This window comes from Panicum virgatum, chromosome 2N (assembly GCF_016808335.1).
Source record: "Panicum virgatum strain AP13 chromosome 2N, P.virgatum_v5, whole genome shotgun sequence".
Classification (NCBI taxonomy): domain Eukaryota; kingdom Viridiplantae; phylum Streptophyta; class Magnoliopsida; order Poales; family Poaceae; genus Panicum; species Panicum virgatum.
Window position 1 is genome coordinate 59,445,127 of NC_053146.1, and position 26,952 is coordinate 59,472,078.

General features: G+C 43.8%; 4 protein-coding genes across 4 annotated transcripts; 2 read left to right on the plus strand and 2 right to left on the minus strand.

The window, feature by feature from the left end:
* Window positions 1-150: 150 nt before the first annotated feature.
* LOC120661452 (pre-mRNA-splicing factor ATP-dependent RNA helicase DEAH7-like) lies at window positions 151-8,745 on the minus strand. Its single transcript, XM_039940319.1, has 16 exons — window positions 8,425-8,745; window positions 8,200-8,329; window positions 7,821-8,036; window positions 7,342-7,403; window positions 6,958-7,222; window positions 6,689-6,868; window positions 6,435-6,565; window positions 5,519-5,616; window positions 5,019-5,124; window positions 4,379-4,556; window positions 3,621-3,850; window positions 3,361-3,540; window positions 2,722-2,970; window positions 2,321-2,382; window positions 2,045-2,197; window positions 151-1,954 (listed from the first exon to the last, which is right to left on the minus strand). The coding sequence occupies exons 11-16, from the start codon at window positions 3,789-3,791 to the stop codon at window positions 358-360; spliced, it is 2,412 nt and encodes an 803-aa protein (XP_039796253.1). The 5' UTR covers window positions 3,792-3,850; window positions 4,379-4,556; window positions 5,019-5,124; window positions 5,519-5,616; window positions 6,435-6,565; window positions 6,689-6,868; window positions 6,958-7,222; window positions 7,342-7,403; window positions 7,821-8,036; window positions 8,200-8,329; window positions 8,425-8,745; the 3' UTR covers window positions 151-357.
* Window positions 8,746-9,529: 784 nt separating this feature from the next.
* On the plus strand, window positions 9,530-13,780 carry LOC120661453 (protein FLX-like 1). Its single transcript, XM_039940320.1, has 5 exons — window positions 9,530-10,117; window positions 11,295-11,527; window positions 12,459-12,622; window positions 13,146-13,222; window positions 13,309-13,780. Exons 1-5 carry the CDS (start codon window positions 9,617-9,619, stop codon window positions 13,402-13,404), a joined length of 1,071 nt encoding a protein of 356 aa, XP_039796254.1. The 5' UTR covers window positions 9,530-9,616; the 3' UTR covers window positions 13,405-13,780.
* Window positions 13,781-14,060: 280 nt separating this feature from the next.
* LOC120661455 (SH3 domain-containing protein 3-like) lies at window positions 14,061-19,444 on the minus strand. The gene is made up of 10 exons (XM_039940322.1): window positions 19,323-19,444; window positions 17,797-17,919; window positions 17,443-17,512; window positions 16,468-16,616; window positions 15,662-15,763; window positions 15,391-15,588; window positions 15,238-15,300; window positions 15,064-15,153; window positions 14,908-14,982; window positions 14,061-14,571 (listed from the first exon to the last, which is right to left on the minus strand). Exons 1-10 carry the CDS (start codon window positions 19,380-19,382, stop codon window positions 14,455-14,457), a joined length of 1,047 nt encoding a protein of 348 aa, XP_039796256.1. The 5' UTR covers window positions 19,383-19,444; the 3' UTR covers window positions 14,061-14,454.
* Window positions 19,445-19,749: 305 nt separating this feature from the next.
* On the plus strand, window positions 19,750-25,259 carry LOC120661454 (mitotic checkpoint serine/threonine-protein kinase BUB1-like). Its single transcript, XM_039940321.1, has 14 exons — window positions 19,750-20,065; window positions 20,553-20,712; window positions 20,807-20,964; window positions 21,063-21,156; window positions 22,783-22,887; window positions 22,966-23,053; window positions 23,264-23,367; window positions 23,448-23,519; window positions 23,605-23,694; window positions 23,818-23,975; window positions 24,234-24,288; window positions 24,378-24,512; window positions 24,610-24,731; window positions 24,830-25,259. The coding sequence occupies exons 1-14, from the start codon at window positions 19,935-19,937 to the stop codon at window positions 25,017-25,019; spliced, it is 1,662 nt and encodes a 553-aa protein (XP_039796255.1). The 5' UTR covers window positions 19,750-19,934; the 3' UTR covers window positions 25,020-25,259.
* Window positions 25,260-26,952: the final 1,693 nt, after the last annotated feature.

The following is a 26,952-nucleotide window of genomic DNA, read 5'->3' on the forward strand; positions in this document are numbered from 1 at the left end:
TTTCAATATCCCGTTACTTTTTTAGGAATAGTTTTCAATCGAAATACATAATACGACGTTGTTTAAGTCAATGTATAGTACAGACATCGACATAGGAGCATTTAAAAGCACCTGCCCCCTGGATTTAAGACACTGAGATGCTAAAATCAATTGATGCAAAATCTAGACCAGAAACTACTTTTTTTTTTTCTTCACTTCTCCATGTTGTAGCTGTTACATTCAAGGTCATTTGTGTATTATTTGACATGAGTACAGGCTACATTACCCCACGAATCAGCAAGTATTGTACAAGTGATCTCATGATCTCATCCTAACAACGAAATCACAGTTCACCGTTAACAGTTTCCCGACCTCTACCTACAAACCCATCTTTCTAGGCCTTAGATACGTTGCGCCCTTCTTCAGACCGGGCATGGCAACCTGCTGCTGCTGCTTCGCTCTCTTCTCCCACTCTTTCTCCTTCTCAATGCGGGCTGCCTCAGCCTGTTCCTGCCTCAACTTCTCCATTTCCTCCTCCATTGCCGTCTTCTCTTCCTTCTGCCTCTTCTTATGGTCCAGAAGGGAGGTATCTGTCTCCTTCACCGAGAAGAACATGGGCCCCATCTCTGCTAACCATTGCGGGTCAACCGCGGTGACACACTGCATGTATTCCTTGGTGGTCAGGACGAGCTCATGGTAGACGACATAGTCTGGAGTGTAGCCAAGGCCGTAGAGTGCACTGCTGGGGTGGAGGTGGCAAGGCATCCCGTTCCGACAGTTGACGTACTCCCCAACACCCTTCAATCGGGCAGAGTTGTGGAAGTATGCAGAGCAGATAGCTTTCCTGACCACATCCCATTCCATATGGCATGATGTCAGGGGGATCTTCAGGGTTTTCAGTATGTCCAGCAGCTGAGATCTCACTTCCCGAGCCTTACGGAGACCCTTGACATGGAGGAAGTGATCATTGCACCAGTCTCCTCGATATTGGTTAGACTTCCACTGAAGATACACGTTCAGGAGCGTTAGGTGGTCGGATTCTGGGACGAAGAACTTCTCCCGTGCAGCATCACTCTCCTCTGCTCGATCTTTGGGCCGGAAAAAGACCGAGGGTACCGATAGCATGGAAACTATGGTCAGCACCTCATCAAGGCACCCAAGCTGCTCCCCCATGAGAAGCATCTTTGCTAGAGTCGGATCCAACGGGAACTCCACCATCTTCCAGCCAATTTCTGTAAGGCCACCAACATTGTTCAAGGCTCCTAACACCCAGAGTTGGTACATGGAGTTGAGGATATTCTCTTGGGGAGGAGGGTCCATGAAATCAAAATCGAGCAAATTTTCAACTCTCAGGGATTTCAGTAAAAGAACCACATTCCCCAGGTTGGTCCTTTGGATCTCAGGCACAGGGTTAGGAAGAATCTCATTCTGGTAGGCTGATTCTGTGAACAGCCGGTAGCAGGTGCCAGGGCCAGTTCTTCCTGCTCGACCTGCACGCTGGTCAGCAGTTGCCCGACTGACGGGAAAAACCTGAAGCGCGTCCATACCCATCCGTGGGTTGTCCACCTTCATCTTCCCATATCCAGTATCGATGACGTAGAAGATACCATCCACTGTCAATGAGGTCTCAGCAATATTGGTGGCAACAATACATTTGCGAGCGCCCTCTTCAGCCTTCTGAAAGATTTTGGCCTGCAAGTCAGCTGGCAACTGTGAGTAGATGGGCAGAATCTCCAGCTTGGGCACAGTCTTTGTGGATGATGATATCAGCTGCTCCATGCGTTCAGCAAGAGCATAGCAGGTAGCCTCGATTTCCTCCTGCCCAGTCATGAAGATGAGAATATCACCAGGGCCACTGGTTATGTGGATAGTCATTGCTTGCTTCACTGCCGCTTCCACATAGTCCTCACATGGCGTTTTGCTGAACATAATGTTAACTGGGAATGTCCGGCCTGGGATATGGAATATTGGCACACTGAAAACAAAGGAAAGAGTTAGTGGTCTTGCACATGTAAGCATGGCCAACATTTTATTTGGAATAAAGATACCTATCAGGTTATCTTACCCTCCAAAAAACTTGGAGAACTTGTCTGCATTTAGGGTTGCTGATGTGATGATTAGTTTAAAATCCCGTCTGCGTGCAACAACCTTCTTCAATATACCAAATAAAACATCAGTGTTGAGTGACCTCTCGTGTGCTTCATCCATGACAATAACACTACAAAAGAACAGGGAGAGGGGGAAAATTTTAGTATGGCAAGTCGTACTCAGACCATCTAAGGTATATTGGGACATCCCAAGCTCTATCAAATACTGAGGAAGGGAGAAGTTAGCAACATACCGATACTTGTCCAGGTCAGCATCTTTCAAGGTTTCACGGAGCAGCACTCCATCTGTCATATACTGCAAATGGCCAACAATTAATTTTGTTACTTGTAGGATGGCAGGAGAACCATACAAAACAACTAAAACTTGATCAAAGTTAAAGTAACATAATAATGGAAATCTGGCCCAAGTTTCAGTCAAGCGGTCAGATGTGATCACAAATGATAGTGCAAGGAGCCTAGGACCTTTATAATAAGCCCTCCTACAAGGCTGTATTCGAGCACAAACACATGCAGTGCCTAAACACATAATGGCAATAAAGAACACTAAAACGGTAATGAAACCTGATACAGAAAGGCAAATGTCTAAATGTGTTGGAACTTTAGCGTAAAAACAAACAAGCCACTAGCAGTTTACCTTTATTATAGTGTTTGGACCAGTGACGTCCTCAAATCGTATGGCATACCCAACTTTATCCCCCAAATCAGTCTCCATTTCCTCACTGACTCGCTTAGCAACACTCATGGCAGCCACACGCCTTGGTTGGGTACAACCAACAACTCCTGTGCTAGTATATCCATCCTCATGCAGATACTGAGTTAGTTGAGTAGTCTTCCCAGAACCAGTTTCACCAACAACCACAATTACTTGATTTTCACGCACAACCTGCTCAATACATCAATAAGACTATGTTATTCCTATACCGGGCTACTATCATTTCAAACAAGCTAAATGCAAAATTAATTGTTCGCCTCAAGCATGATGTACACACAAGCAATCCCAAAAGATGTTTAATATAAAATTATCAAAGTTCTCTAAATGAAAGAGCAACAATCTGCATCATGCCCTTTCTCCTTATGCATAGGTATTTCTTCATTCATCAAAGCCATAGCTCAAAGTTCCAATCATTTTGGATGTTGAACATTTACAGTATACAGAACTTGTGGTACAGCTTTCAATATACTAAATTCCTTGAAGCAGAGGAAAGTAAGACACCAAGAGGGAAATCTTGACACAACTAAAAAGCTCGTGATAAATACAAACCCAAGTACAAACCTGTAGCAGATCATCCCGGACAGTAAATATTGGAAGATATTGTCTTTGTTGAGCAAGAGACTTTGATTTTGCAAAATCACTGACAGCTTCTGCTTTTTCCTTCAAATGTTGAGAAAACTTTGCTTCTTCTTTAAAATTAATCTCTCCTTGGTCGCCAACAACAGCTGTATCTGCATCAACCTGAATTTTCAAAGGTGAGTAAGGACAATGAACTGTATTTTTAAAAACACATAGATACATGTAGAGATGTGGAAACCTACCTGTTCAGCCGTTTTCTCAACACCCAAGATGTTCCCAAGCTTAGATCCAGCAAGCTCCCAAAATCGTTGCCTTGATTTATTCATGCTCTGCTTTTCACGAATTTCCCTAACCAGAGTAGAACCTTTACGTGCAATAATAGCCATATCAGATGTAGGATCCTTCAGTGGCATTACAGGTTCTGCTTGTTTTGTGAATACAACTCGTCCATCCAGGAACGGAGGCTTTGTGTCTGCCAAAGATTAAGACAACAGCTTGTCAACTTCAACTGCATCAGGATACTGTAGATAGGCAGAAAGCCTTGTCCTCAAGTAAAAGAACAAATATTCACACACGTTACTTTATTTTCTGTCTCATGTACAAATAATGACATAAAGGAAATTTAAAGGGACGCTAGATTAAGATATAGTATAAGTTTTGGGTTGACACAACGATTGGAACATGCGTACTGAATCCCATACATGTTAACAATAGCCACATCTTGCTCTGAAGGATTATCATGTATGAGCCATCATCTCTAGCCACTAATACCAACTAATACAGAGACAAACAGCTCCATGTTGATCAGTTAAATAGCACTATCCTGGTGACATCCCATCACAAACATATTTAACGATCTTCATAGAAATTGTTTGCATCTATCGCAACCTTCCATGAGAAACAAAGGGATGCTTTCTAACATGTGGTATGATTAAAGCTTACTGAATCACAACTCTTAAACAACAAAAACAAATAGATAGAAGGAAGCCTTGATAGGTACCATGCACAAGAAGTATTACTTTCCGCTCCTCCTCATCATCAAATTCAGTCTAGACTTCTGTTCCTTTAACAGCTCCAGATCTCAACAATTGTCTATCCTCCCACTGAGCATTATCAGCAGTCATCTGTGACAACTTTTTGCTCTGAGCAAGGGTCATCAGACTACCATCTCTACGAGTCTGCAGCCAAGAGAAATAGCTGTCAAAAAAAGAGTACAAATGCATCGCATACTGCAAAAGTTAAGGCTACAAAAGCTACAGTTTACTGGAAATAATTGAAATGTTGGAACAAAAAATTTAGATTGTCTTCTAATTTCTGAACGCACAGTTTGACTATACCGAAAAGAAGTTATATGAAATTATGAATCATACAATAAGGTTGATTCGATTTCCTTTGTTGATGGTGCACTTCATATGCTATCAATCTCATCAGGATGCGAAATTAGTAGGAGTAAAACCTAACATGTTGCTAGAAGATAGGAAGTCGAAGAATGATCAAGGAAAACAAAGCATGTCTCTAATTGCGGTTGTATTATCACGCCCTACTTATTGCAGGCATTTCGCTAGTAGCCTACCAGGTGTGAAGCCAAAGTACATGATGTACTTGAAAGTATCATATTGGTAAACAAACAAGGAACTTACCAGCTTCTTCGGCATCGGTGCTTCCTTTTTTTTGTATGAACTTTCATCTCCAAGATACATAGCATTATCACCGTCGAACATGGTTGTGTGTTCTTCACAGTCATACCTGAATAATTTGCAAAGGTCAGAGGATTGGTTAATTATATTTGGTGTTATATGGCTATAAGACTGTTCGGTCATGTATTGATTCTCCTGCACTAGAACACTGAAGAAAGCACGCTAAGGTACAAGAACTTAGGATTGTATGCTAAATACAAATAGAATATGTTCACACTGAGAATGTCAATATGTTAAGTAATATATATATATATATATATATATATATATATGCCTTGCCACTTTGGCGGATGGCATTGCCATATTTTTTGGAAGCAAACATTGTAAAATGTAGAATCGGAAAGCTTTTGCTTATAATTGTGATGCCAACAAAGATCATACAGCACCTACAATATTGCCAGTCTGTAAAAAAAACTAAGCAAGGTTTATTTAAGGAAAATTACCATGCACGATCAGCATTATAATCCATCTCTTGCATCATTTCCTCGGTTATCTCATGGTTCCTATCAGGATCTGAGGGGCTTCTATCAGCATCTATAACCTGGGATAACAAGGTAGCAGTTATAAACTTGTAGCTTATGATAAAAACATGCTGAGGAAATAAAATTAGAACCTTTAAAAGTCTAACGGTAAACTAAAGAAACAGGGTCATCTCACCAGGTTGCTATCAGTATGTTGATTGACTATACGTAATAAAGTTTCACAATGTTGATTGACTAAATGACTAAATAAAGCAAAAAAATGATTCCTAAAACAAGATAAGTAATCCTAAAACACATATGATTATAGAGCTTTTTAGAAGTAACTACATCAACTAAATGACAATCCTAGCTCATGACTCACTGTTTATTAAATTTAAGTATAAATCAACCTAAAGAAAGAGGACCAGCATAAAGCAGGCAGTGAGGTGTACATGTTCATCCAAACAAAATAACTATATTGTATAGACCTTTCCATTACAGACATCTAGAAGTAGCCACTGACTGTTGTCAAAACACTACAAAATTGGATGACAGTATGACTGGACAAAACCATATGGTTGATTAAATTATGCAGTACAAAATAGAATACAAAATCACCAGGGTTATTAAAACGATAAAACGACGAAACGAATAGAGAGTAGATTTTAACGAAACGATGGACGTTTTATCGTTTAAACGGACGTTTTAACGTTTAAACGTCGATTTCACAAGAACGTTTTCTCGTGAAAACGTCGTTTTCACGACGTTTAAACGTCGTTTTCACGACGTTTAAACGTCGTTTTAATAACCAGGAAAATCACATTTGATAGCATGAAGTAAAATAGTATTTTCCTAAAACAAGTAAAATTATGTTGTATAAAATCAAATTATAGCTTACATTAGAACCAGCTGTTGATGAATATGTAAGCTGGTGTGATCTTCCACCAGAACCTGAATAAGAAGACCCTTTTGAGGAACCAGAAGCGCGTATGGGGGCAGGTGAAGGGGATATATTATCCCATGGGGAAGCTGGACATTCACAACATCACATTATGATTAGTTTAGTGATTTATTCAAGTAACTCAGATGTAGAGTATATTTACTTCATAGAAACAAAGCAATCTTGCAGATATTCTAGCTAGCTTGATTTACCTGCTGAGCGCGGTGTGTTCCCACCTAACCAAGGAGACACCAAACGAGCATCTGGGGATGCAGCAACAAGCATAGGAGATCGTGTTGGATGCTGCCTTCGAGAGCCAGGTCGATCATCACAGTAATCTCGACGAGGTGTATCTTCCCATTCCCAGCATCCATCATCCCAATCAGATCTTGCTAACATTCGCAATGGCAACCATACTCATATCAGTAAAGTGTCAAGCAGTGAGTGAGAGTTAAAAAAGAATCCCATCCCAAAACGGTACCAGGTGTTCTTGAGCTCCTCGAGCTATGCTCATGTCGATTTCTCTTGTTAGCATAGTCAATGGATGCAGATCTCTCACGCTCATCACGCCTAGTATGAGATTCCCTATCATCATGGTATCTTCGCCTTCCACTACTGTTATAGCCAATGGATGTAGATCTCTCACGGTCACCTCGTTTATCACGGGATCCTCTATCATCGTAGTAGTCATAACTACGAGGAGTGTCATAAGCACGGGAACATTGAGAGCTTCTAGAGATGTGGGTCTGTAAAGTAACAGGCATACAATTTTGACTTGTAAGTAAGGTCAAGATAAAAGTAATGAAATTATTGATGTAATTTCCAAAACAAGCAGGTGGGAATGTAATTTCCATGTGATACTGACCTCTTGCCGGTGGGCCTCATCCCGATGGCTGGGTGTTGGGACCCTTTCATCCTCATGAGCAACTGTTGGTTCCAAAAACGAAGAGAAAGATTTAGTTACAATTTACAGATGAATGCAAATGAATTGCCATAAAAACGTAGCACTAGAAGGGTCTATATATCAGCTAACGGAAGCACTATTAGGTCACTCTTCCGTGATTCCCGGGTAAGACTTCAGTAGAGAGTAGACAGCCTTGACAGGGAGTCGCCCCGACACATCCTCATCATCCCATCACTGGCGGTGTTCCCACTGCCAGATTCGCTGCAGCTACACCACTCCCCCCTCACTAACCACTCAGTTTTATTACTCCCCTGCAGTGAGCAACTGAGCACCACTGATTGGCACCTGCCCGCACCACAACGCTGCTGGTGCAGCTGCCCTTCCTCTAAGCCCTACAGCCAGCAGAAACTCATGTATTTTGTTCAAAGAATAAGACGCACCATTCGAAGATGTTTTATCATCAGAAGCACTTCCTCGATAGCGACGCGATGAATTACTGCGACCCACTGTGGACAGGCTCTTCGCCTCATTCTCGGCAGGTCCTGGCTTCTCATCTTCATCGACAGAACTGGCAGCAACAGCTACCTTGGGAAGGGGAGGCTTAAACACGTTGCTGCCTTCCGAGGCCCGCTTTCTGCGAGCGAGGTCATCAAGACCTGCCAAAGCACAGACCTAGAGTTAGCTCACTGAAATTCTATGGACACAATAGAACTGTAACCAGCAATCAGTTCATAGGCCTGCACGTTGTTAATGAGGGAAAAGCAAACCACAAGCAACATGGGTCCATCAACAGACACCGCACAAGCACCAGATTCATACCTAGGACGGACTTCCCAGCCTGGGGCCGGTACATGACCTTACTCGGCAAAATGAGCCCTTGTGTCGTGTCGTCCTCTGGGCCAAGGGTGGCCATCGTCGCGTCCATGTCGACCTCCCCGATCCCGTTCCCCTGCAGAAGGAAAGGAAGCAAACACGGGAAGCCGTCTCGACGTAAGCGCAAGAATACAAGCGTACTCGAAGCACACAGGAAGCTCAGGGGACGACCTCCATGGTGATGGTCGGCGGGAGGAATCGGAGAGCCGGAGGTCGTGGGCTGGCACTGAGTCGCCTCGGATCACAGCTCGGGGAGGTAGGAGGCGTCCCCCGCCGATACCGCTGCAGCTGCGGCGACTAGGGTTTGGCCTTAATGCGGCAGAGTGCGAGTGGCATGTAGCTGGGGAAGCGACGAGGCGGGCGGGAGGAAGGGGGAGGCGGGTAGGCAGAGGGCGAGCGGCGGTGGCGGCGAGAGATGCCGGGGGAGGCGGCGAGGTCGCTCGTATTGGGGCCCCCGAATCTGGAGCCTGAGGGAGGGGGAGGGGGGAATTGATAAATTTTTTGATAGGTGGCGGACGCGGGGTCAGGGCGCGAATTGTCAAAAGTCGCAGGCCCGCGAGGTCGGTTCCATCAACAAATCTATCAACAGCACATCCTACTTGTCGTCGTGTACAGGAGGGATTATAGCAAATCAACCTTAATCAAATTATTCTTGGATTAAATTAAAAACGTTGAGCCAAAATATCATGATATGATAGCCGCTTAGGTAAGAATTATCATGGTTCAAAAAATTGCGCCCAGAATGTACGGAATTAGCATCATGGATCCAAGAAAAGCGTATCACGGATCCTGGTTTAGTAGGAATATATATATCGAACTGTTCTAAAATAAGTTCATAAGTTCATGTGGTACTACACAAATATGGCAAATAGTCCCAATGAAGTACTAATGGTGCGTTTAGTTCGCAAAAAAAATTATTCAATTTTTTTTCGAAATATTTACGACACCAGTTAGAAGTATTAATGATAAAACTAATTACACGGATGGATGAGAAATCGCAAGACGAATCTATTAAGCCTAATTAATTTATTATTATAAATTGTTTATTATAGCACGGTATTGTCTAAATATTACATAATTAGGTTCATTAGATTTGTCTCGCAATTTTGTCTGAAAATTATAGAATGGGTTTTATCAATTATCCACATTTAATACTTCTACTAATTAATGGTCAAACATTCAAAATTACTGTAGCACAAAAAAGTTTTGGGAACTAAACAGGCCCTAAGGCCCCTAACATTGTTTAACACAAGATCCGAGGTGGTTCGTGCAAGATTCATCCTTCGCTGAGCTCCCGAAAAACGTCATTGGGGGAAAACAGTCTACCCTCACCACGCCATCGGTAGGGGTCCGGCGACTCGCCATGGCCGGCCGCCACCGCAACCCACTTCCACACCCCTACCCCGGCGGCGGCAGCGCTGGCAACCACCCGCATCCTCCTCCGCTCCGCCACCCGCACCACCCCCACCTCCTGCCCCATCACCACATCGACGACTACCGCGAGCCGCCGCGCCTGCCCCCGCGCCACCACCCCGACGACTTCCGCGACCCGACCCGCCTGCCGCCCGGGCACCCCGACAGCTTCCTCGACCAGCAGCAGCCGCCGCCGCCGCATCTCCGCCACTTCGCGGGCCATGGCCACGGCGGCGGTCCCCTGCCGCCCCAGCCGCACATGCTGGCGGCGCTGGAGGAGCGGCTCGGCGCTGAGATCGACGAGGCGCACGCGCTGCTCGCACAGAACCAGCGGCTGGCCGCGACGCACGTCGCGCTCGTGCAGGAGGTCGCCGCCGCGCGGCACGAGCTCGGCCGCACCGCGCGCGCGCTCACCTCCGCTCAGGAGGAGGGCGACCTACGTCTTCGTGAGGTGCGGATGCTCTCCCCCCACGAGCTTCAGCGTGCTGAAGCCTGAATGTATCTTCGTTTCTACGCATTGCAAAATTATTTGCAAATGCATACTTATCTGGAAACAGCGTGCTCAATTTAGCCCAAGAATTGAAGCTATGTAGAGCTTCTGCCCTGGCCTGGAGGCTCTCTTATGTTTGTTTGGTGTCTATACAGACATAAGATTAGGGCTAATTTGATTTTTCAGTGTATATTTTGTGTTGCAGTGGATCTATTTGGGACTGGCCATGTGAACTTGAAACTTGTAATGCCATTAACCAACAATCTGTTTTGTTTAAGTTTATGACACTCCCTTGGGCACCGTATTTGGAGACCGCCACCTTTCATGATAAGTTTGTGCATGACATCCTAGCTTTCCTAGGCCACTAAAATCGCCAAAAAAGGTCAAAACATGCATGTTCACCCATTTTTTCGTCTTGTATAGGACCAGCAGTTGGAAAATATGAAAGAGGATATAGAAATGCAACCTGGGCACAAATCTCCTAATCTTTTTGCCGAGTCAAACACCCCAAACCAGTGTTTGTTTCCTAGTGGTATTTGGTGTGTCCCAAAATAAAATCTGCAGATCCCTCACCTGTACTTAGATTAAGCACTGATATCCACACCCGTGCCAATGAAACACTACATATAATTGAAAAAGAGGCAAGTTTGCCTCAGGTTTTGGCTGCCTAAGTGGGTTTGGTAGCTGGCAAGGCAAGGAGGGAACTGTGTTGCAATTGGGTACTAGACAGGAGAGCCGCCTAAGTAGAAGAGACAAGCGACATAATTAGAACCTAAGTTTCTTTATGCTATACTTTTTATTAGTTACACTTGTATCTGCATTTTCCAAGAAATTGCATTAATTGTAGGTTTGAAACTGCATAACTTAGGATTTTTATGTTTTAGCTTGAGGCAATACCTCATTTTCAGGTGACATTTTCAAATACTTACATGCTATATTATCATGTAAATTCATGTATCGTTGAGTCTATGGCCCGCCTGACTTAGTTGAATAAGATAGCCCTGCTCCCTATCGCGTGATAAAGAGAAGAGCGTACGGAAGAATTGTAAACAGAGCAGACTGCCAGAATGATTGTAAACGTGTCAAATAAAATTAATTTACGGTTGTCTTGGTTGTAATGCCCAAAAGTAATTTATAGGTCTATGAGCGATCAATGAAGATGGAGGCAGAGCTCCGGGCAGTACATGAAATGAGAGCAGAGCTTGCACAAGTTCGTCTGGACATTCAAAACCTGGGTGCAGCACGACAGGAACTCATGGGCCAGGTCCAGGGGTTAACACAGGATTTGGCTCGTTCAGCAGAAGACTTGCAGAAGGTGTCTGCACTGAAAGCTGAGATCCAGGAGACCAAACACGAAACACAGCATTTGAGGTAGATCTCTATTAAGTCTTTGACCAATTCCCGTTGTTTCAAACACAGGTCTAAGGTTTTTCAATCTGTGGCATATATGAAAATTACATCAGACTTATAGTGACACTTTATCTTCTCTTTCCTGGTTTATTTAATTTCCTCCCCATCCATGTTATCTAGTCGTCCGACTAATCGCGATTAGTCGCGATTAGTCGGGCTTATCAGTCCGGTGACCTCGATAAGGGACACCGAGTAGGTCTGGGCGACTAGTTTTCTAGTCGTCCGACTAGTCGTCGACTAGTCGCGATTAGTCGCACGATCAGGTTGGAAAACGATCAGACTTGAGATTGTTTTGTGGGTTGTTTGCGTTGTGGGCCTCGGCCGGTGATGGGCTGGCAAGGTGGCCCATTAGGTTTTTGGTATATAGAGGCTGAGAGACAGGAATATGGACTATGGGACAGGAATACAGAGTTCTGGACAGTTCACAAATCATCTCTCACAAATAAGTGAAAAATCGACCATTATTGTTGCCTTCATACTTGCTTTTTATTAAATAATATGTAGTACATATATCATATCGGTCCTGGGACACATAGGACGACTAGGACCGACTAAGCTCGACTAATCGGCCTGATCGACGACTAATCGCGACTAGTCGTCTGATCGGTCCCATGGCGACTAGGTTCGACTAGACGATTTGAAAACATGGCTCCCCATTAGCATTATCGGTAATCATTGTCGTAGCCATTTTGTTCTTCCCTTTCACCTGGTCCTGAAACCGTCTTGGCTGTTCTGCCTACAGTCAAAGCACACCTCCAAACTGGAATGATATGTCCATCAAGTAGATTCAATGGAATTTCAATCATCTGTTGAGTAATACAGAGAAAGGCAACTTTACTACGAATGCCTTTGCTTTTTTCAACTTGTATGATAATTATGGATCAACATGCAGATCTGGTATTGAGCTTGAGAAGAAAGGATATGCCGAGAGTTATGAGCAGGGACAAGAGATGCAGAAGAATTTAATTTCAGTGGCTTCTGAAGTGGAGAAACTCCGAGCTGAGGTTGCTAACGCAGAGAACAGGTCACGGGCTGTTATGTCTGCAGGAAATCAAGGTATGATCTGAGTAGGAGGAAGCTTATACTTTTATTTTTATTTTCTGTCCAGAACAGTAATTCTGCAAATTATGTGAATAGTAGGCGGGATTGCCTTGGCAATAAAAAGGACGTACCCAGTGCCGTAGGCTCCCGCACTGTGCGGGGTCTGGGGGAGGTTATTAGCGGGAGGTCTTTCCCACACATCGTGCAATGTGTAGAGGCCACCGCTCGAACCTGTGACCTCTCGGTTCACAGGCGGCAAGCACTACCACTTGCACCAGGCAATAAATTTAGCCAAATGTTAAGATAATGTTTTAAAAAAGATGCTTCCAGAGTGATTATGAATTTGAGATTTGAAAAATCTGTGTGTTAAATCCTGACCTATCCATATGCTATTCTTTAGAAACTAGTAACTACCATCCTGTTGTGAAACTTAAATGTTGTGTTGGCTGTTCAGTATCAGGCATAATAGGTGAAGCTGATTACCTAGTTCAATCTTTTTGTGGTATGTGTGATATAATTTATGCTGACTACCATGCAGGTTATGTTGGAAGCTATGGGAATCCCAAGGGCAATTTTGCCCCAAATCCTTATAACTCTGGGTACAGCATGAATCAAGTATGTCTTCTGGCCTCTAGTTCATTTTATGCAGGACCAGCCCTCACATCCCTTAATCCTCATTTGAAAGGGCTTCTCTATTGCAGGCAAATGCTGCTGATTCTGCCTCTCAGTATGGACCTGGCGCAACACACGCTTCATGGGGTGCCTATGACATGCAAAGGGCATCTGGGCGGAGATAAATACCAATTTACTTGCCCATTCAGTAAAGCGTACACACATAACTTCGGCCGTGAATTCCATGTGAATGTTGTGGTAGATAGAGCGCAGCTTGACAAATGGCACACAGATCTACCTATAGCTTATCTTCCCATCGGCATGCATAAGGGAATATATACACTTTTTGCCGATGAAGTTGATGTGGTGAGTGATGGTATGAATCGAGATATTGACTCAAGTGCGAATGGGTGATGTAATGTTCAATTGTGCATAACGTTTAACTAGTTTGGTCCAAGTTGAAAATTCATCTGTTATGACATTGGGATGCCCGCTGAGTTACCCATGCATTTATGTACACATTTTAACATGATAATAATCATGTACAGCATTCTTGGGATATTCAAGCGTGCAAAACCCAATTCAACAGTTCATAAGAATTGGATTGAATTTCTTGTGATAACTGCCACATTGCCAGAAATCTCATGCCATCGCTTGCCATCCAATAACGATCTCAACTACTTAAGTCTTTTTTTTAGGGAAATCAACTACTGAAGTCGAGTAAACGAAAATAGTTTAGCATGGTGGAAGACAGCTCACATGAGAGCAGTCTGAAATTCTGCAGGTTGAGTAAACAGGTTGCAGGCTCACAGCCCTGATGCACGATGGTATCAATAGGAAAAACATAGAACAGCGAACCACTGGTACATATAGTAATAGCAAAAAGAAAAAACGGATCAAGAATCACTTTACATTCGAAAGGCGTCAGTAGCAGAGGAAGGGATAGGCTCAGTCTTCGACCTATGCTTCCGCGATCACATGATGGATACATCAAGGGTAGTTATACATACGCAAGGCGAAATCTTCAGTGTGCTTGCAGGCACAGTGCGCAGACAGGCCTTCTCTAAAGTCTAGACCACAACCAGAGTATAAGATGTACAAGATACAAGCATCAAACGGTTCACAAGTTACACAGACTTACGGCTCCCTAATGCCAAACTGTGCATTGACGTCAAGGAATGTTATTTGCTACCAGTAAGCACTGCACAGTGGAAACAGATGACAGGCTTATGATCTTATGCTTGTGGGAAAACTTTATTGGGTGGGATATTTTCACGCCGCTCAACATAGGCAGCCGGGAACCACCCGGCCTTCCCTCGGCTTTCTCCTTCAGCCCAACCATTGGGAGCAATCTGTCACAGGCAAGGAAAGAATAAGCTGTCATACAGTAAAATAGCACACACAGTCAATTAGTTGAATAGTTTCCGTGTTTATTGGTCGTTGGACGGGTAAATTCATCGCTATATTGCTTCCACCACAGTATGATTATTTTTCTTTTAGTAACTGATAGACTGATTCATCCATACAAGCCTGTAGGCAGTCATTCTGCACTCACTGCAGGAGGGCAAGTTCCCACATGCTAATTGGTTAATATTTGACCTGATAGTTTCTTATGATTACGTAACAATTCTGGAAGACAGAGGTAACTACATTACTCACACAGCTGAAATTGTTAAGAACACACTAACCTGACGAACAACAACATAATCGCCAACAATTAAGCTCAGTTCCTTATCTGTGGTTCCATTGAAGTTATGCACTGCCTGCAGCACAAAGAAAAAAAAATGCTCAACGTAAATGATAGTATATGTATTTTCTCTTTACGGCTGGTTACTCATTTTCACCTCAGCAAGGAAATATTGGGATTTCTCAGCACGCTTATGAGAAGATATAATAGGTGGTGCGGATTCTCTCTTTTGCTTCTCAGAGGACATCTACAGAAAAAGAATTCATAAAAAAGTAGAAATGCAAGAGAAATTTCATAACCTACCAATCAAAGTGAAAAGTGAAAACTCTACCTCAGCCTCAACATCATCAAGTATTGCAGCTAATCTCAGATGGAATAATTTTTCTGCTTCTACCTTCAACAAGATGAATGGCCAAGGATAAGAAACAGATGAATGAAAAAAAATGCAAATAGAATGACCATTATTATAAGCAGGCAGTCTCACCATGCCAACCAGCCGCTGAAGGGTTACCCGTTGCTGCTGAGATTCAACAGCCGCAAGTGCAGCTGCTGCTTCCTTTCCTAACACAGCCATACTAGCTTTGTGCTCTATCATTTTAGCTTCAGACTGTTGAAGCTTTGTAGTGTGCTCCGGAATTGGAGCTTCTCTGACACGTGCCTTTCTTCTAGCAATTTCAGCAGACTGTTGCACAAACAAGAAGGATCAGGGTGCATGCAAGTAATGAAGTAACAATAATCGAAACTAGTTCACATACTAGGATCTCAGCTTCATGTCTCATCCGGCTATAACGCTGTGCAAGGCCACGAGCATCTTCCAGGGGTGTGCCCATAGACATTGCCTTCAATGGGTCTATAGTCTGAAACGCCAACAATTGGAAGAATGTATCTAAATGAAATCAAAATATCTAGCTAACACATACTGAGGCTCTTATACTTGTATCAAACGGAATATATTTCAGAGGTTGAGCTCAAATTTGAACTGATAAAAGCTGTTCTACAACCACAATATTTTCAAAATTATTGTGCAATGCGCATGATTACCAATTCCATACAGAAAGTAATGAAGTCACATGGAAGTAAAGGACAAACAGATACAGAAGGATATAGATTTTTAACATTTTTGTTTTGACAAAACTAGATAATTCTATTTATGGGCTAATTGAATCACATGGGCTTGCGAAACTTTTACTAAAAGAAATACAACATTTTCAATATTCTGGGGCTGTCAGTACAATCTCTGGTTACCAATTGCAACTTCCAGTACAAAATACATCCATCAATGAATTTCTAGAATTTCCAGAAAGTAAATCCATGCTAAAAATGAGTCACTTTAATGGGCTGACATGTATCTAATTTCCATTAACAAGTTATTTGATTCCATTCATATTAGCAACCCTACCCATAGGTTTGTGGTAGTTATACCCTCGAATACGCGCATTCCTCATACCACCAGGCAACCAAACAAGAGACTTCAAAAGCCCCTACCCCTGAATTCCAAAAATTGTCTTCAAACAAAGAGGACATACGTGGGAAATTAACCCAAAGAACAAACAACACTTACCTGGGAAGATAAAGTTCTGTTGAAATCTTCATACTCTTTCTCAATATTTCTCAAAGCACCTCCGTATAATGATGCAGCTTTTGCAAGGGCTTCATCACTTGCATTATTTTCACCTCCATATCTATAGCAGTCCTCCGAAAATTTTGTTCCTGCGACCAAAAGAAAGAACAGATGCAACTGTTTCACAAACCATTTCACTATATCTTCAGTTAGGGGATTTGCATATGAGCTCTAAAGCAGAATTGGAGCAACTAAGCTGAAAAAAAACTTTTATAAATATCCTGGCAATAACTATGAAACCAATTAAAGGCATGTTTGGTTGGCTACCAAAATGTGGACATGCCAAAACATGGGCAAGCCTATAAATTTTGGGACTCATTTGGTTGGATTCCAAAAAGTAACCTAACTGTTATTCTAAAACTGTCAAGATTTTGGTAAAAAAGATTGGCATGCCCACATTTTGGTAGCAAACCAAGCAGGCCCTGATTCTTCTCAATCTCAGGTTAGCAAGGCATAGCAATAACTCCCTGAATTCCTTTTTATAAGACATATTATGATATGCAAGTATACTTTGACCATTAACTTATCTCATGATATATTATCAATTTGTATGAAACAAATCCTATTCAAAGATATTTGAAATATGAATCTAACAATACATCTTTTGTTTACTAAACATGTTAAGATTTGATTTGTTCAAAATTTACTTTTGAATCCTAATACACCCAGTATTTTGAAATGGAGGGAGTATCGTCCATGATAACTACAGGCAGAAGTTGTTATTCTAGCTCATAGCCTCGTACTAAACTAAATTCTGGAAGGTGGACATCCAATTTCAAACCCTAACTAATGGATCTACCATGTGGGAAAATGTAAATAAGACAATTGTTTTTTGCGTTGTTCCTAGTCTGTGAGGGAATCTTATCCTGACGGAATAAACCATGGATAACTGACATGAACCACATAGGCACCTACCCACTTCAATATGCTTGTTTCCAATAGATACCAAACCTTCAGCTGCTCTAACAATGTCCTTCTGGAAATCCTGTTAATGTGTATACATCAGGTAAATTTAGCAACTACCATCATGAAACCCATTAAAACATATATTGCAATCATATTAATTTTCACTTCCATATTCAATAACTTAGAAAAAGTATTGTCTAATGCATTGAATATACAAAGATTATGTGTGATGTAGTACAGATGTTTAAGTTCATCAAGCTTAGCATTCTATAGTGAACAATGCTAATATAACATCAATTTTTGTCCACGTGTTCACATCACATAGGTAGGTCCTTATGGCTGTCTAGAATCTCCCAGTCTTACCCTTCCAGAACGAGTAGAGCTATACAATTTGTCAAGCTGTAGATGTCTCTGTAGTTCAACCTCATCAATTACAACAGAATCTGAGTGCTCATAACCAGTAGTACTGAACTGCTTTATAACAGCCTGAAAATGTAAAATCACAAAATGTCAGCAAGGAAAGAATTAATTTTAAAGCACCAGTAAACATTGCATCCAAAAAATTTGTAATTTTAAAACAATAGCATCAGCTATAAGGCCATAATTGAGGCCATTTTCAAGTTCTCTACAGTTAATGCCTCAATTGAGGGTGTGTACAGAATAACTTGAGTAAACTACACATAATCAAACTATAGGATACCCTCTTTAGTCAGACTGCTTCAGATTTATAAGCATGGCTTTAGGAAACAAGTAACAATATAGCAGGGATCTTTTATGTTTATTGCCTTCTTGTAATTAGCAAAGAAAAAAAGGCTTGGAAAAAGAAACTTCAAAAATGCAAAAAAATCTGCAAGCAGTCAATTCCATATGTAGTAGCATGACAGCTTTTCTATTGATACCATTATGGTAGTATAAGTTCAGATAGACAACAAGGGAAAGTTGTGTTGTTAGAACACATGACTGCTCAAGTACAAGAAAAAACTATAGTGCAGGCAATTTACAATATAAAAAATGACTACTAGGAATGCAATCAAAACATGGAAATTATTGTAGGAAACAAAACCATTCATTATCCCATGAAGCTAGACATGCCATTCCTGTCTATTTGTGTGAATATGATGTCAATCAGACTGCTACAATGCAGGAGCCGAAGGTTTTGCATACACATTACAAAATAGACACATATTTCTGATTCCTCATGCAAACATAGCGCCTCAATTCCAAACATAATGAGATACTAAATCTTAATTTACAGAAGGGACGTGTTTCACATAAATACACACAGAAGTCAAATCAGCGTGGTATGGTACGCTTCAACTAACATACAATCATCCAATTTGCCCTTACCACACTTCCATCAGGTAAGGACTTCACAATCCATACAGCACCATGATCATTACAAGTGCCTTGGCTAGTCTAGAACTCCAAGTGCCGAATTCAGTGCCTACTGAAACACAAAACCTTATAAAAAAATGTTTTTTTCCTCCGCAGCCATGGAATCAATTAATTGCAGCAGTGGTTTCACACTAGAGCCACAATGACCGATTCACATTCCATCCAAATTCGCAAGATTCAACAGAACACAAGAAGTCTCATTCATCCTGGAAACGCAGCTAGCGGGTCCAAGCTCCAACCCCACGGCAAGCAGATCCACGCGGCCCAAGAACCACAAATTCGCATCGAAACAAAAGATCCAACCACAGGACAAGCGCGACCCCCCCCCCCTAAATCCGGCAGCAAAATCTCGCTTCCATATCCTGGCGGCAGCCTCGCAACACATTGCCCAAACTAAACGAAGCGAGATCACGCCCATTTTCTTCGCGCACCGGCAGTAAAAAGAATCGCGAGGCGCAAGGAAGCATCAGGGTGTTCGGGTGTGGGATCCTGACCTGCTGCTGCTTGGCGACCTGCTCCTTGAACTTGCTCGCCTGCTTCCTCAGCGCCTCCATCCCTCCCCCAGCTCCCTCTCGCTCCGCTTTCGCTCCGACACCCACGCACAATTGCCCAAACCGCCGTCGACGCTACTCGGACGGCGGCACCGGCACCAACACGCTGCCGTTCCAAACGATCACGGCCGTCCGTCCGTCGCTTCTAGAGAGACGTCGGCACGGACGCCGTGCCCGGCCCATGGAAGCCCAACTCGACCTTCTTACGAGGGAAGAAAGAAGGCCCACTACACTTACTGCCCATGGAAGCCCAGATCAACCGACAAATGGCCCAACTACGGACGCCTCAGGCTTACTCGCGCCCACAGCAGCGGCGGCCGGGTCGCCGGGACTCCTCTCTCTCTCTCAAAAAAAAAAAAAACAACAACGGCCAGGGCGGTTCAAAATTTCCCCATCTGCCAAGCTGCCAACCATCTTCTCTTCCAGTCATCTCCACTCTCGCAGCGTCCCCCCAGCTTCGCCTCCCACGCGAGAGAGGAGCGGAGAGCTGCTCGTCGCCGTCTCGCGTGCGGCGATCGCTGCAGGGTTCGATCCAGAGGCTCTCCATCGCCGGCCATGGTGATTCTGGACCGCACGCCGGCCGCGGCGCCGGAGGTCACCTCCAGCCCGCTCCAGAGGTCCTCTCTTAGGGTTCCGCGGGAGGGCGGCGAGCCGCCGCCCTCCGATCCCATCCTCCCATACCTCAGGTAGTCCCGAATCCCCGCCTCCGTTACTTGGATTTCGCTTAGTGTTTGTGCGAATCCGTGTGGAAGTTTGCTTCCTCAGAGTGTTACAGTGAGAGATTCCGCCGAACGGGCGCGTGTGCTTGTATCTGAGGGTCCACCGTTGATTACTTAAGCGTGTTCAGTTTGGGGGATATTGGTTTGGGCGTGTGATTTAGCTTTCGCGGCTCTAGCTTTGCGATTCCGCCTGTGGTCGCTCATGCGTATGATGTGGGATTGAACTGGGATGCACAACTATGGCGACTCCGGACTCGAGGCTGTAATGGTGTGATAACTTGATTTCAGCTCCGATTTTGCCACTCTTTGTTTTTTTTTTGGTTGATTATTCGTAGTTATGAATCACGCACATCTTATAAGATTATCACTTATCAGTGTGATGTGCTTCCCTGTTGGCATGAGCTTCTATACATGTCCTTGGTTTGCTTAGGTTGGTTTCCGGGTTTGTGTTCAGGTCTATCAGCAGGGCCATGGATGAGCTTGGGACAGGGCCACAGTGTGACCCATCAGCCTTAGACCAGCTCAAGTGTTACTTGACCGAATGCATTAAAAAATATGGGGATGAGTACCAGTACTCCACTGATCCACGCCTCCTGAAGATCTGGATTCTCTATGTAAATTTTTACCAACTCTGACCTCATTCCTCCAGGGTTACTAGTTGTTTTCTTTCTTATTTTTCCGGGGTCTTTTGTGATTCATGCTGTTTAGGCGGATGTAACTGAGGCCTTTCCCAAGGTTTACAAGCAGCTGGAAGAGAAACGAATGTTCTTGGAACATGCACTGCTCTATGAATCATATGCATTGTATCTATGTGCTGAGGGGAAACTGCAGGAGGCTGATAAGGTGTATGCGATTGGTATCTCCAGGTTAGTGTTCCACTCGAAGTTCACTTCTGAGGAGATACAATACAACCAGATGTTCTCATGTCGATGTGATGGTAAATTATCTTTTGTGGCTTAACTAGGAAAGCAGAGCCCCTCGATCATCTGAAGAAAACACACTTGACATTTCTGAAACATCTGGAGCATTTTGTAGAAGAGGCAGACCTGGATGCACAGGTATGTAACTATGCGATGTGATTTAGTTGTTTCTATCCTGCATGCTGAGCACCACATTTTCGTGTTCATCAAACCTTGCAATATTTCATATTGCTTGCAGCCACGAGCATGTTGACCATTGAAATAGGTCATGCGTATGTTGGGCGTCACATTCCTGCCTATTCAAAATAGCTCACGGACTCTGTATTCAATTGCAACCTTCATATCAGGATCTCATGGTTGCGCTGAGCCATTTGACCTATGGTCATTAGACTGTCAGTTCTGTATTGTCACTGGATTTCTCAGCGCTCTCCAGTGAATGTTCTTAACTGCTGTCCAACCAGAAAATTCTACATTGTATATTTTAAATCATGCCCATACATTACTTCCAAGTCTATCAATACATTTGTATGACCAGAAACTGGACTAGCTTGCTACTGTGAAAAACTTGCTTTAATTTCTCTGCAGGGTTCATGTGAATTCTGTACTACAGAGAAGAGATAATATGGTCTGTCAACTACTTTTCATTTGATTTGAATTGTACTTTATTTTGCGAATATATGGTATGCACACCTGTAGAAGTCTGTGCACCTGTGCAAGCCTGCAAGGTAGCTCAGACCTTAGACTTCCTAGTAACGATAACTACACGGTGAGAAACAGCTTGTTTCTGTCCTTAACTCCTAATATTAAGCCCCTTTCTACCAAGAAAATGAAACCAATGTGGGACATTTTGTGGAGTTTATAAACAGGGCAGTTCATTTTTTTAGTTAGCTTGGTCTGCATGAAGATTCTCAGATAATTTTATCACCTCGCATAGCTAATGAATTGCTGGCCCTATCAGGCAGTCAACAATGTGTTAGCTTATATAATAATGTGAGCCATACCTCATTATTTTTTTGGAAGCCCTTTATATCACAATAAGACTGTTTCCTATTTTTAGTGCAGTGGATTGATTGGGTTTGCACACAGTTATTAGCTGCACATTCCTGTGCTTGTGATTCTTCTCCTTTCATTTATCCATTTGTGTGTTTCTTATGGCTTGAGAGTTGAACATGGGTTGAGGCTAATGTGCCTCGATGTCTTCCCTCATACTTCTTTTATTATGTTGGCTTATACATCAATAATATCAGTTTTCACCTAGATCCATGTTAATTAGCTGGAAGCTTATCATTTCAATTCCTATGCCCTGCAGTATAATAAGATTAGACTGGTAATCATGTTATGAGTGAGAAATACAGTTGATTCTGGATTAGTCATAACTGGGAATAATTTCAGAATGCACTTTTCTTTTATTCATACCCTTCATATGTTCTATCATGAATTTGTCTGCTGTAGAAATTTTTATTATGGTAAGATGGAATTAATTTTCATAGCTTTAGTGTACCAAGCGTTATGGAGTATAAACAAAGAAAAAGGGATATGTGGGTTTTTTGTGTAAAGATATAGCACTCCACAAGCCTGTGGAGTAATTTATTCAAAATATTATTATATTCTTTTCTATTGACTACGCATACTCTCTGTTTAAAGGTTTCATCGTTGTTCTTTCTTTCATATAGCATTATTTTCATGCGTATAGTTTCCTCGTGCCTGTCATCCTGGTGGATTAATATTCATTCTTCACTCTGTTTTTTGTTTTTTTGTCTCCAGCCATCAAAAAAACAGAAGAATGAACCTAGTGCGGTAGATCCGTGGTCTGTATCGTCTAGGAACACTTTACTGGAAACAATTAACGATGACCTCAGGAAGTTTGCTGTAAGTTCACATACTAGCATGTACAGTTTTTCTTTGTGTCATTTAACTCTCATCATGGGTTCGACAAATCCTTTACAGGGCTATCACAAGAGTAACAAGGTCTACTACGGAAAAGTGGCCTTAACTTCTTCACTGCATATTTTAAGAAACAAGGTCATTGAGTTAGGTATAACTCAAATTATTTTGTTTCAGTCTTGCACAAAGTTGTCATACATTCTGAACCATGTTCCTAGTTTGACTAATTGATGATTGATACTCCCAAGTTGCAATGAATAAATTAAGATTTTGCAGATATATCCTCTTCTTTTGTTTCAATAAGCTCATTTGTGTTGTTGTTATTACTAAATGCAACTGCAATCCCCTTTTTCGTGTCAAGGTGGCAGAAAGTATCAGATCAAAGGATCTACTGGCACTGGTGCTTTTGCTAAAGTATACAAAGCCACTGTTGATGGTAATGCAGAAGAAATGGTTGCTCTGAAGGTGAACAATGTTTCGATTGCCTTAGTGAAACTTGCCTTTCATGGTTTGTTGCACTGCTAAACATCATTCATCATTTGCAGATTCAGAATCCCCCATTTCCTTGGGAATTTTACATGTATCGCCAACTTGATATGCGTATACCTGAAGTTGAGGTACAAAATTTCGGTTTTAGATAAGCCTCGACCTTCTTTCGTTATACCATAATGATGTTTATACTATGAATTGTTTTACTTCCAGCGACCAAGCTTCGGATACGTGCATGAAGTGCATATCTTCTCTGATGTCAGCGTGCTAGTCTGTGATTACTTGCCATACGGAACCCTTCTGGTAATTACAATAAAGTCATTTAGAAACCAGCTCTATAAAAACTACCTAAGTATCTATGTTAGGGAATATGTAAGTACAGACAATCGATGTTTGCAAAGATGTAATTACTCGAACCTTCTGCAGGATGTCATAAACTCCCATTTAGTAGTTGATCGGCATATGGATGAAGTTTTATGTATGTATTATACCATTGAGATGCTGCAAATGCTGGAAACACTGCATAGTGTTGGCATAATCCATGGTGATTTCAAACCTGACAACATGCTTGTTTGCTATCCAAGGTAATCATATCATTGCTGTAGCCACTTTATGTGCCCCCCTTTTCCTGCTGTATCTGTTTGCTCGGTAAGAAATATGCAAAATGCATTTCATTCCTCTAGTATTAAGGGTTCAAACTGCAAATCCCCAAACCATAATACCTGCAACTGCAAATCCCCCCATGTTTCAGTTCAACATGTAGCATTGGTCAACTCGTTTTTATTAACTTATTTCTAACCATTTACTAATCATTGTCTTTCTTCTACTCTTGGTACGTGAAGTGGGGATATCACAGAAGAAACCTTCAGAAGCGAAACAAGAGACGAGCAGAATCAGGTGAGCATATCCATTCTAAACACATTGGGCAACTTGCTTAGAGGGCATCGGAGTCCGGTTTCTGATGCTTTATGGAATCTGCGTTCTAGGGGCTCTGCCTTGTCGACTGGGGCCGCGGCATTGACCTGAATCTTTTACGCCCTGGCACCGTGTTCCACGGGGACTGCGGAACGTCGGGATTCAGCTGCGTCGAGATGCAAGAAAACCGGAACTGGACGTATCAGGTCAGGAGCCTGTGGTTTCCTCTGCTGCTCTAGCAGTCATTGAGTGTGCCGCTCGCTGATACAAGTGCGCTGGTCTCTTGTGCCGTTGTGCGTGCAGGTCGACACGTACGGCCTCTGCGTCATAGCGCACATGATGCTACACGGGGTGGCCATGAGCATCGAGAAGGTGCCCAGGGCAGGGGGAGGCTGCGAGTACCAGCCGAAGCTGCCGTTTAGAAGGTGCGTCCCCACCATTTCGAATTCTTCCTTCGCCTCTCGCGCGCGGCGAACGATGTTAATGAGGAAGACGCGTAACCCCCCGCCTCCCGTTGTCGCAGGTACTGGAACGTGGAGATGTGGAGGAAGCTCTTCTCCACGCTGCTGAACGCACCCTCCAACGACAGCGACGTGGCGGCGCTCCGGGGGCTGCGCGCGTCGTTCCGGGAGCATATGTGCGGCAGCCGGCAGCTCGTCGGCAAGCTGAACCAGATGCTGGCGAAGCAGAAGGCCTCCCTGTGCTCGTCCTGAGGCGCGCCGGCCGATCGTACCCCCGGTGGCTCCGTGTCGTGACAATCGAAGCGCGTCCGACCGGCTCCCTGCCTGTTCCGGAGCACCGCTGGTGCCTGTGATCTCCGTGTACTGTATCTCCGACTAGCATGCAAATCTGTCATGTATGTAAGAGGCTGCTGCTTTTAGAGCTTTTCTAAAAAGTTTATTCTGGGTTTTTCTTCTCAAAAGCCATTAATAACTTTTAAATGATGCTTTTAACTGTCTAGACTCAAAAAGCTAAAAAAAGTTCAGAAAACTGAGCTTTTCAGCTTTATATATAAACTCAGAAAAATGATCATTAATCAAAACGGAACAGCAGCGCCCAAAAGCCAAATGAGCTTGCGAGTCAGGCGAGCCACGGATCGCCCCGCTTGGCGCTCGCGCCGTCGCTTCCCATGTCGGTAAGAGATCGGTTCCACCACGGAAAGACGCGGCCACGAGTCCACGACGGACAGGGCTCCGCTTTCTCGTCGTGCCGGCGGCGGCGTGCTCACCCGGCTCGTTTGCCTGGGTGTGTGGCTGGCTGTGTTGCCTCTTGCGCGTTGGGTGGAGTGGTGGGCTCGTTGGGAGAGAGGCCTGCCTCTACTACGTTGACGCGCGGTGTCGGTTGGGCTTTTGGCTCTCGGCTGTGGCCAGGAGCCCAGGACTCTATCTCCTTCGCCCAACGGGAGAGAGAGAGATCCGCGGGTTGATCGATCTGATCAGGATTCAGGAGGGAGAGGTTTGGAAGCAAGGGTTTGAATTACGTGCAGAGCAGGCCTCTGTTGCCTGTATTTCCTGGATGATGCGGGGCGCAGTCCAAGAATCGCGCAACTCCATGGCGTTGCAGGAGAAAATTCTCGACCAAAGCTTACGAAAATTAGTGGCAGGGCCCCCGGAACGCCTCGATACTTCTCTTCTGTTTCTCTTCTAGCTGGTTATCCTTTTCGCAAAATGTGCGGTGGTGGTTACAGGCCGGCGCGTGTCATCGCCGAGATAGTAACCGAGGACGACATTACCAGAAAGATCGGGGAAATTCTACAGTGGACCGAGGACAGCATGTACGCTCATCGATGTTGTCAGCTGACAACGACGACTGGTTGCTAAAAGTAAAACTAAGCAAACTCTAGAGCATAATTAATTAGCAAATAATGCCACTTATGGATCACTAATGGTAGTAACACGTTGTCGTATGAGTGACACCAACTTATGGACACGCAAGGTGCCTCACTGGCGATGGGCCGAAGGTGGCCCGGGTGCCGCCGCCCTATGCGAGCCAACACAATTCGGCTGTTGTTTGCCAAACTTCGCCTCACCCAGCCCACTCCGCGCCCACACTATTTTTTTTTACTCTCGCTATAAATCGCTGGCAAATACACCATTAAAAAACGTTCCTGGAATGATTACGAAGCTGGCCAGCGCCTCACCAGTGTGGTAAACTGCTAATAGTAAGTTAGTAACAATGGGCGGTGAAAAGTAAAATTACAGGGATCCTCACGATGCTGACCTCCCACTTTTTCTGCTGGAGCGGAGAGGAGAATACGCACACGCACGGTTCCCCCGTCCCTGACCAGATTACTGACTTTACCGTCCGAGTTGACTTGCGCGGTTGCGCGGAGACCCGTCCAAGCTCCCTGCTGCTGCTATGGAGAGTAACAGGGGTGCTATGGAGAGAGAGAGAGAGAGAGAGAGAGAGAGAGAGAGAGAGAGAGAGAGAGAGAGAGAGAGAGAGAGAGAGAGAGAGAGAAGCGGCACGTACGTACGAGATCAGACCGCCGACCTACCGGGTTGACCTGTACGCGTGTCGCCGGTACAGGCCAAACACCCTGCTGTAGTTGTAGGCGTGTAGCGACAGGGCGTACAGAGCAACAGCCCCACACCGATCGGGCGCCAGGGAGAAAAAGTCGGCCTTGGATTCTAGCTAAGCTACCCC

Excerpts from the sequence above, each read along its gene's own strand:
- LOC120661452 (XM_039940319.1), bottom strand. The coding sequence starts at position 3,791 with ATGCCACTGAAGGATCCTACATCTGATATGGCTATTATTGCACGTAAA. Across the intron at positions 2,971-3,360 it reads TCCGGGATGATCTGCTACAG|GTTGTGCGTGAAAATCAAGT; the intron begins GTTTGTACTTGG and ends TGTATTGAGCAG. Across the intron at positions 2,383-2,721 it reads GTCCAAACACTATAATAAAG|TATATGACAGATGGAGTGCT; the intron begins GTAAACTGCTAG and ends GGCCATTTGCAG.
- LOC120661453 (XM_039940320.1), top strand. The coding sequence starts at position 9,617 with ATGGCCGGCCGCCACCGCAACCCACTTCCACACCCCTACCCCGGCGGC. Across the intron at positions 11,528-12,458 it reads CACGAAACACAGCATTTGAG|ATCTGGTATTGAGCTTGAGA; the intron begins GTAGATCTCTAT and ends ATCAACATGCAG. Across the intron at positions 12,623-13,145 it reads TATGTCTGCAGGAAATCAAG|GTTATGTTGGAAGCTATGGG; the intron begins GTATGATCTGAG and ends ACTACCATGCAG.
- LOC120661455 (XM_039940322.1), bottom strand. The coding sequence starts at position 19,382 with ATGGAGGCGCTGAGGAAGCAGGCGAGCAAGTTCAAGGAGCAGGTCGCC. Across the intron at positions 17,920-19,322 it reads AGGTCGCCAAGCAGCAGCAG|GCTGTTATAAAGCAGTTCAG; the intron begins GTCAGGATCCCA and ends TTACATTTTCAG. Across the intron at positions 14,572-14,907 it reads ATTATGTTGTTGTTCGTCAG|ATTGCTCCCAATGGTTGGGC; the intron begins GTTAGTGTGTTC and ends TGCCTGTGACAG.
- LOC120661454 (XM_039940321.1), top strand. The coding sequence starts at position 19,935 with ATGGTGATTCTGGACCGCACGCCGGCCGCGGCGCCGGAGGTCACCTCC. Across the intron at positions 23,695-23,817 it reads TGCCATACGGAACCCTTCTG|GATGTCATAAACTCCCATTT; the intron begins GTAATTACAATA and ends AACCTTCTGCAG. Across the intron at positions 24,289-24,377 it reads CAAGAGACGAGCAGAATCAG|GGGCTCTGCCTTGTCGACTG; the intron begins GTGAGCATATCC and ends TCTGCGTTCTAG.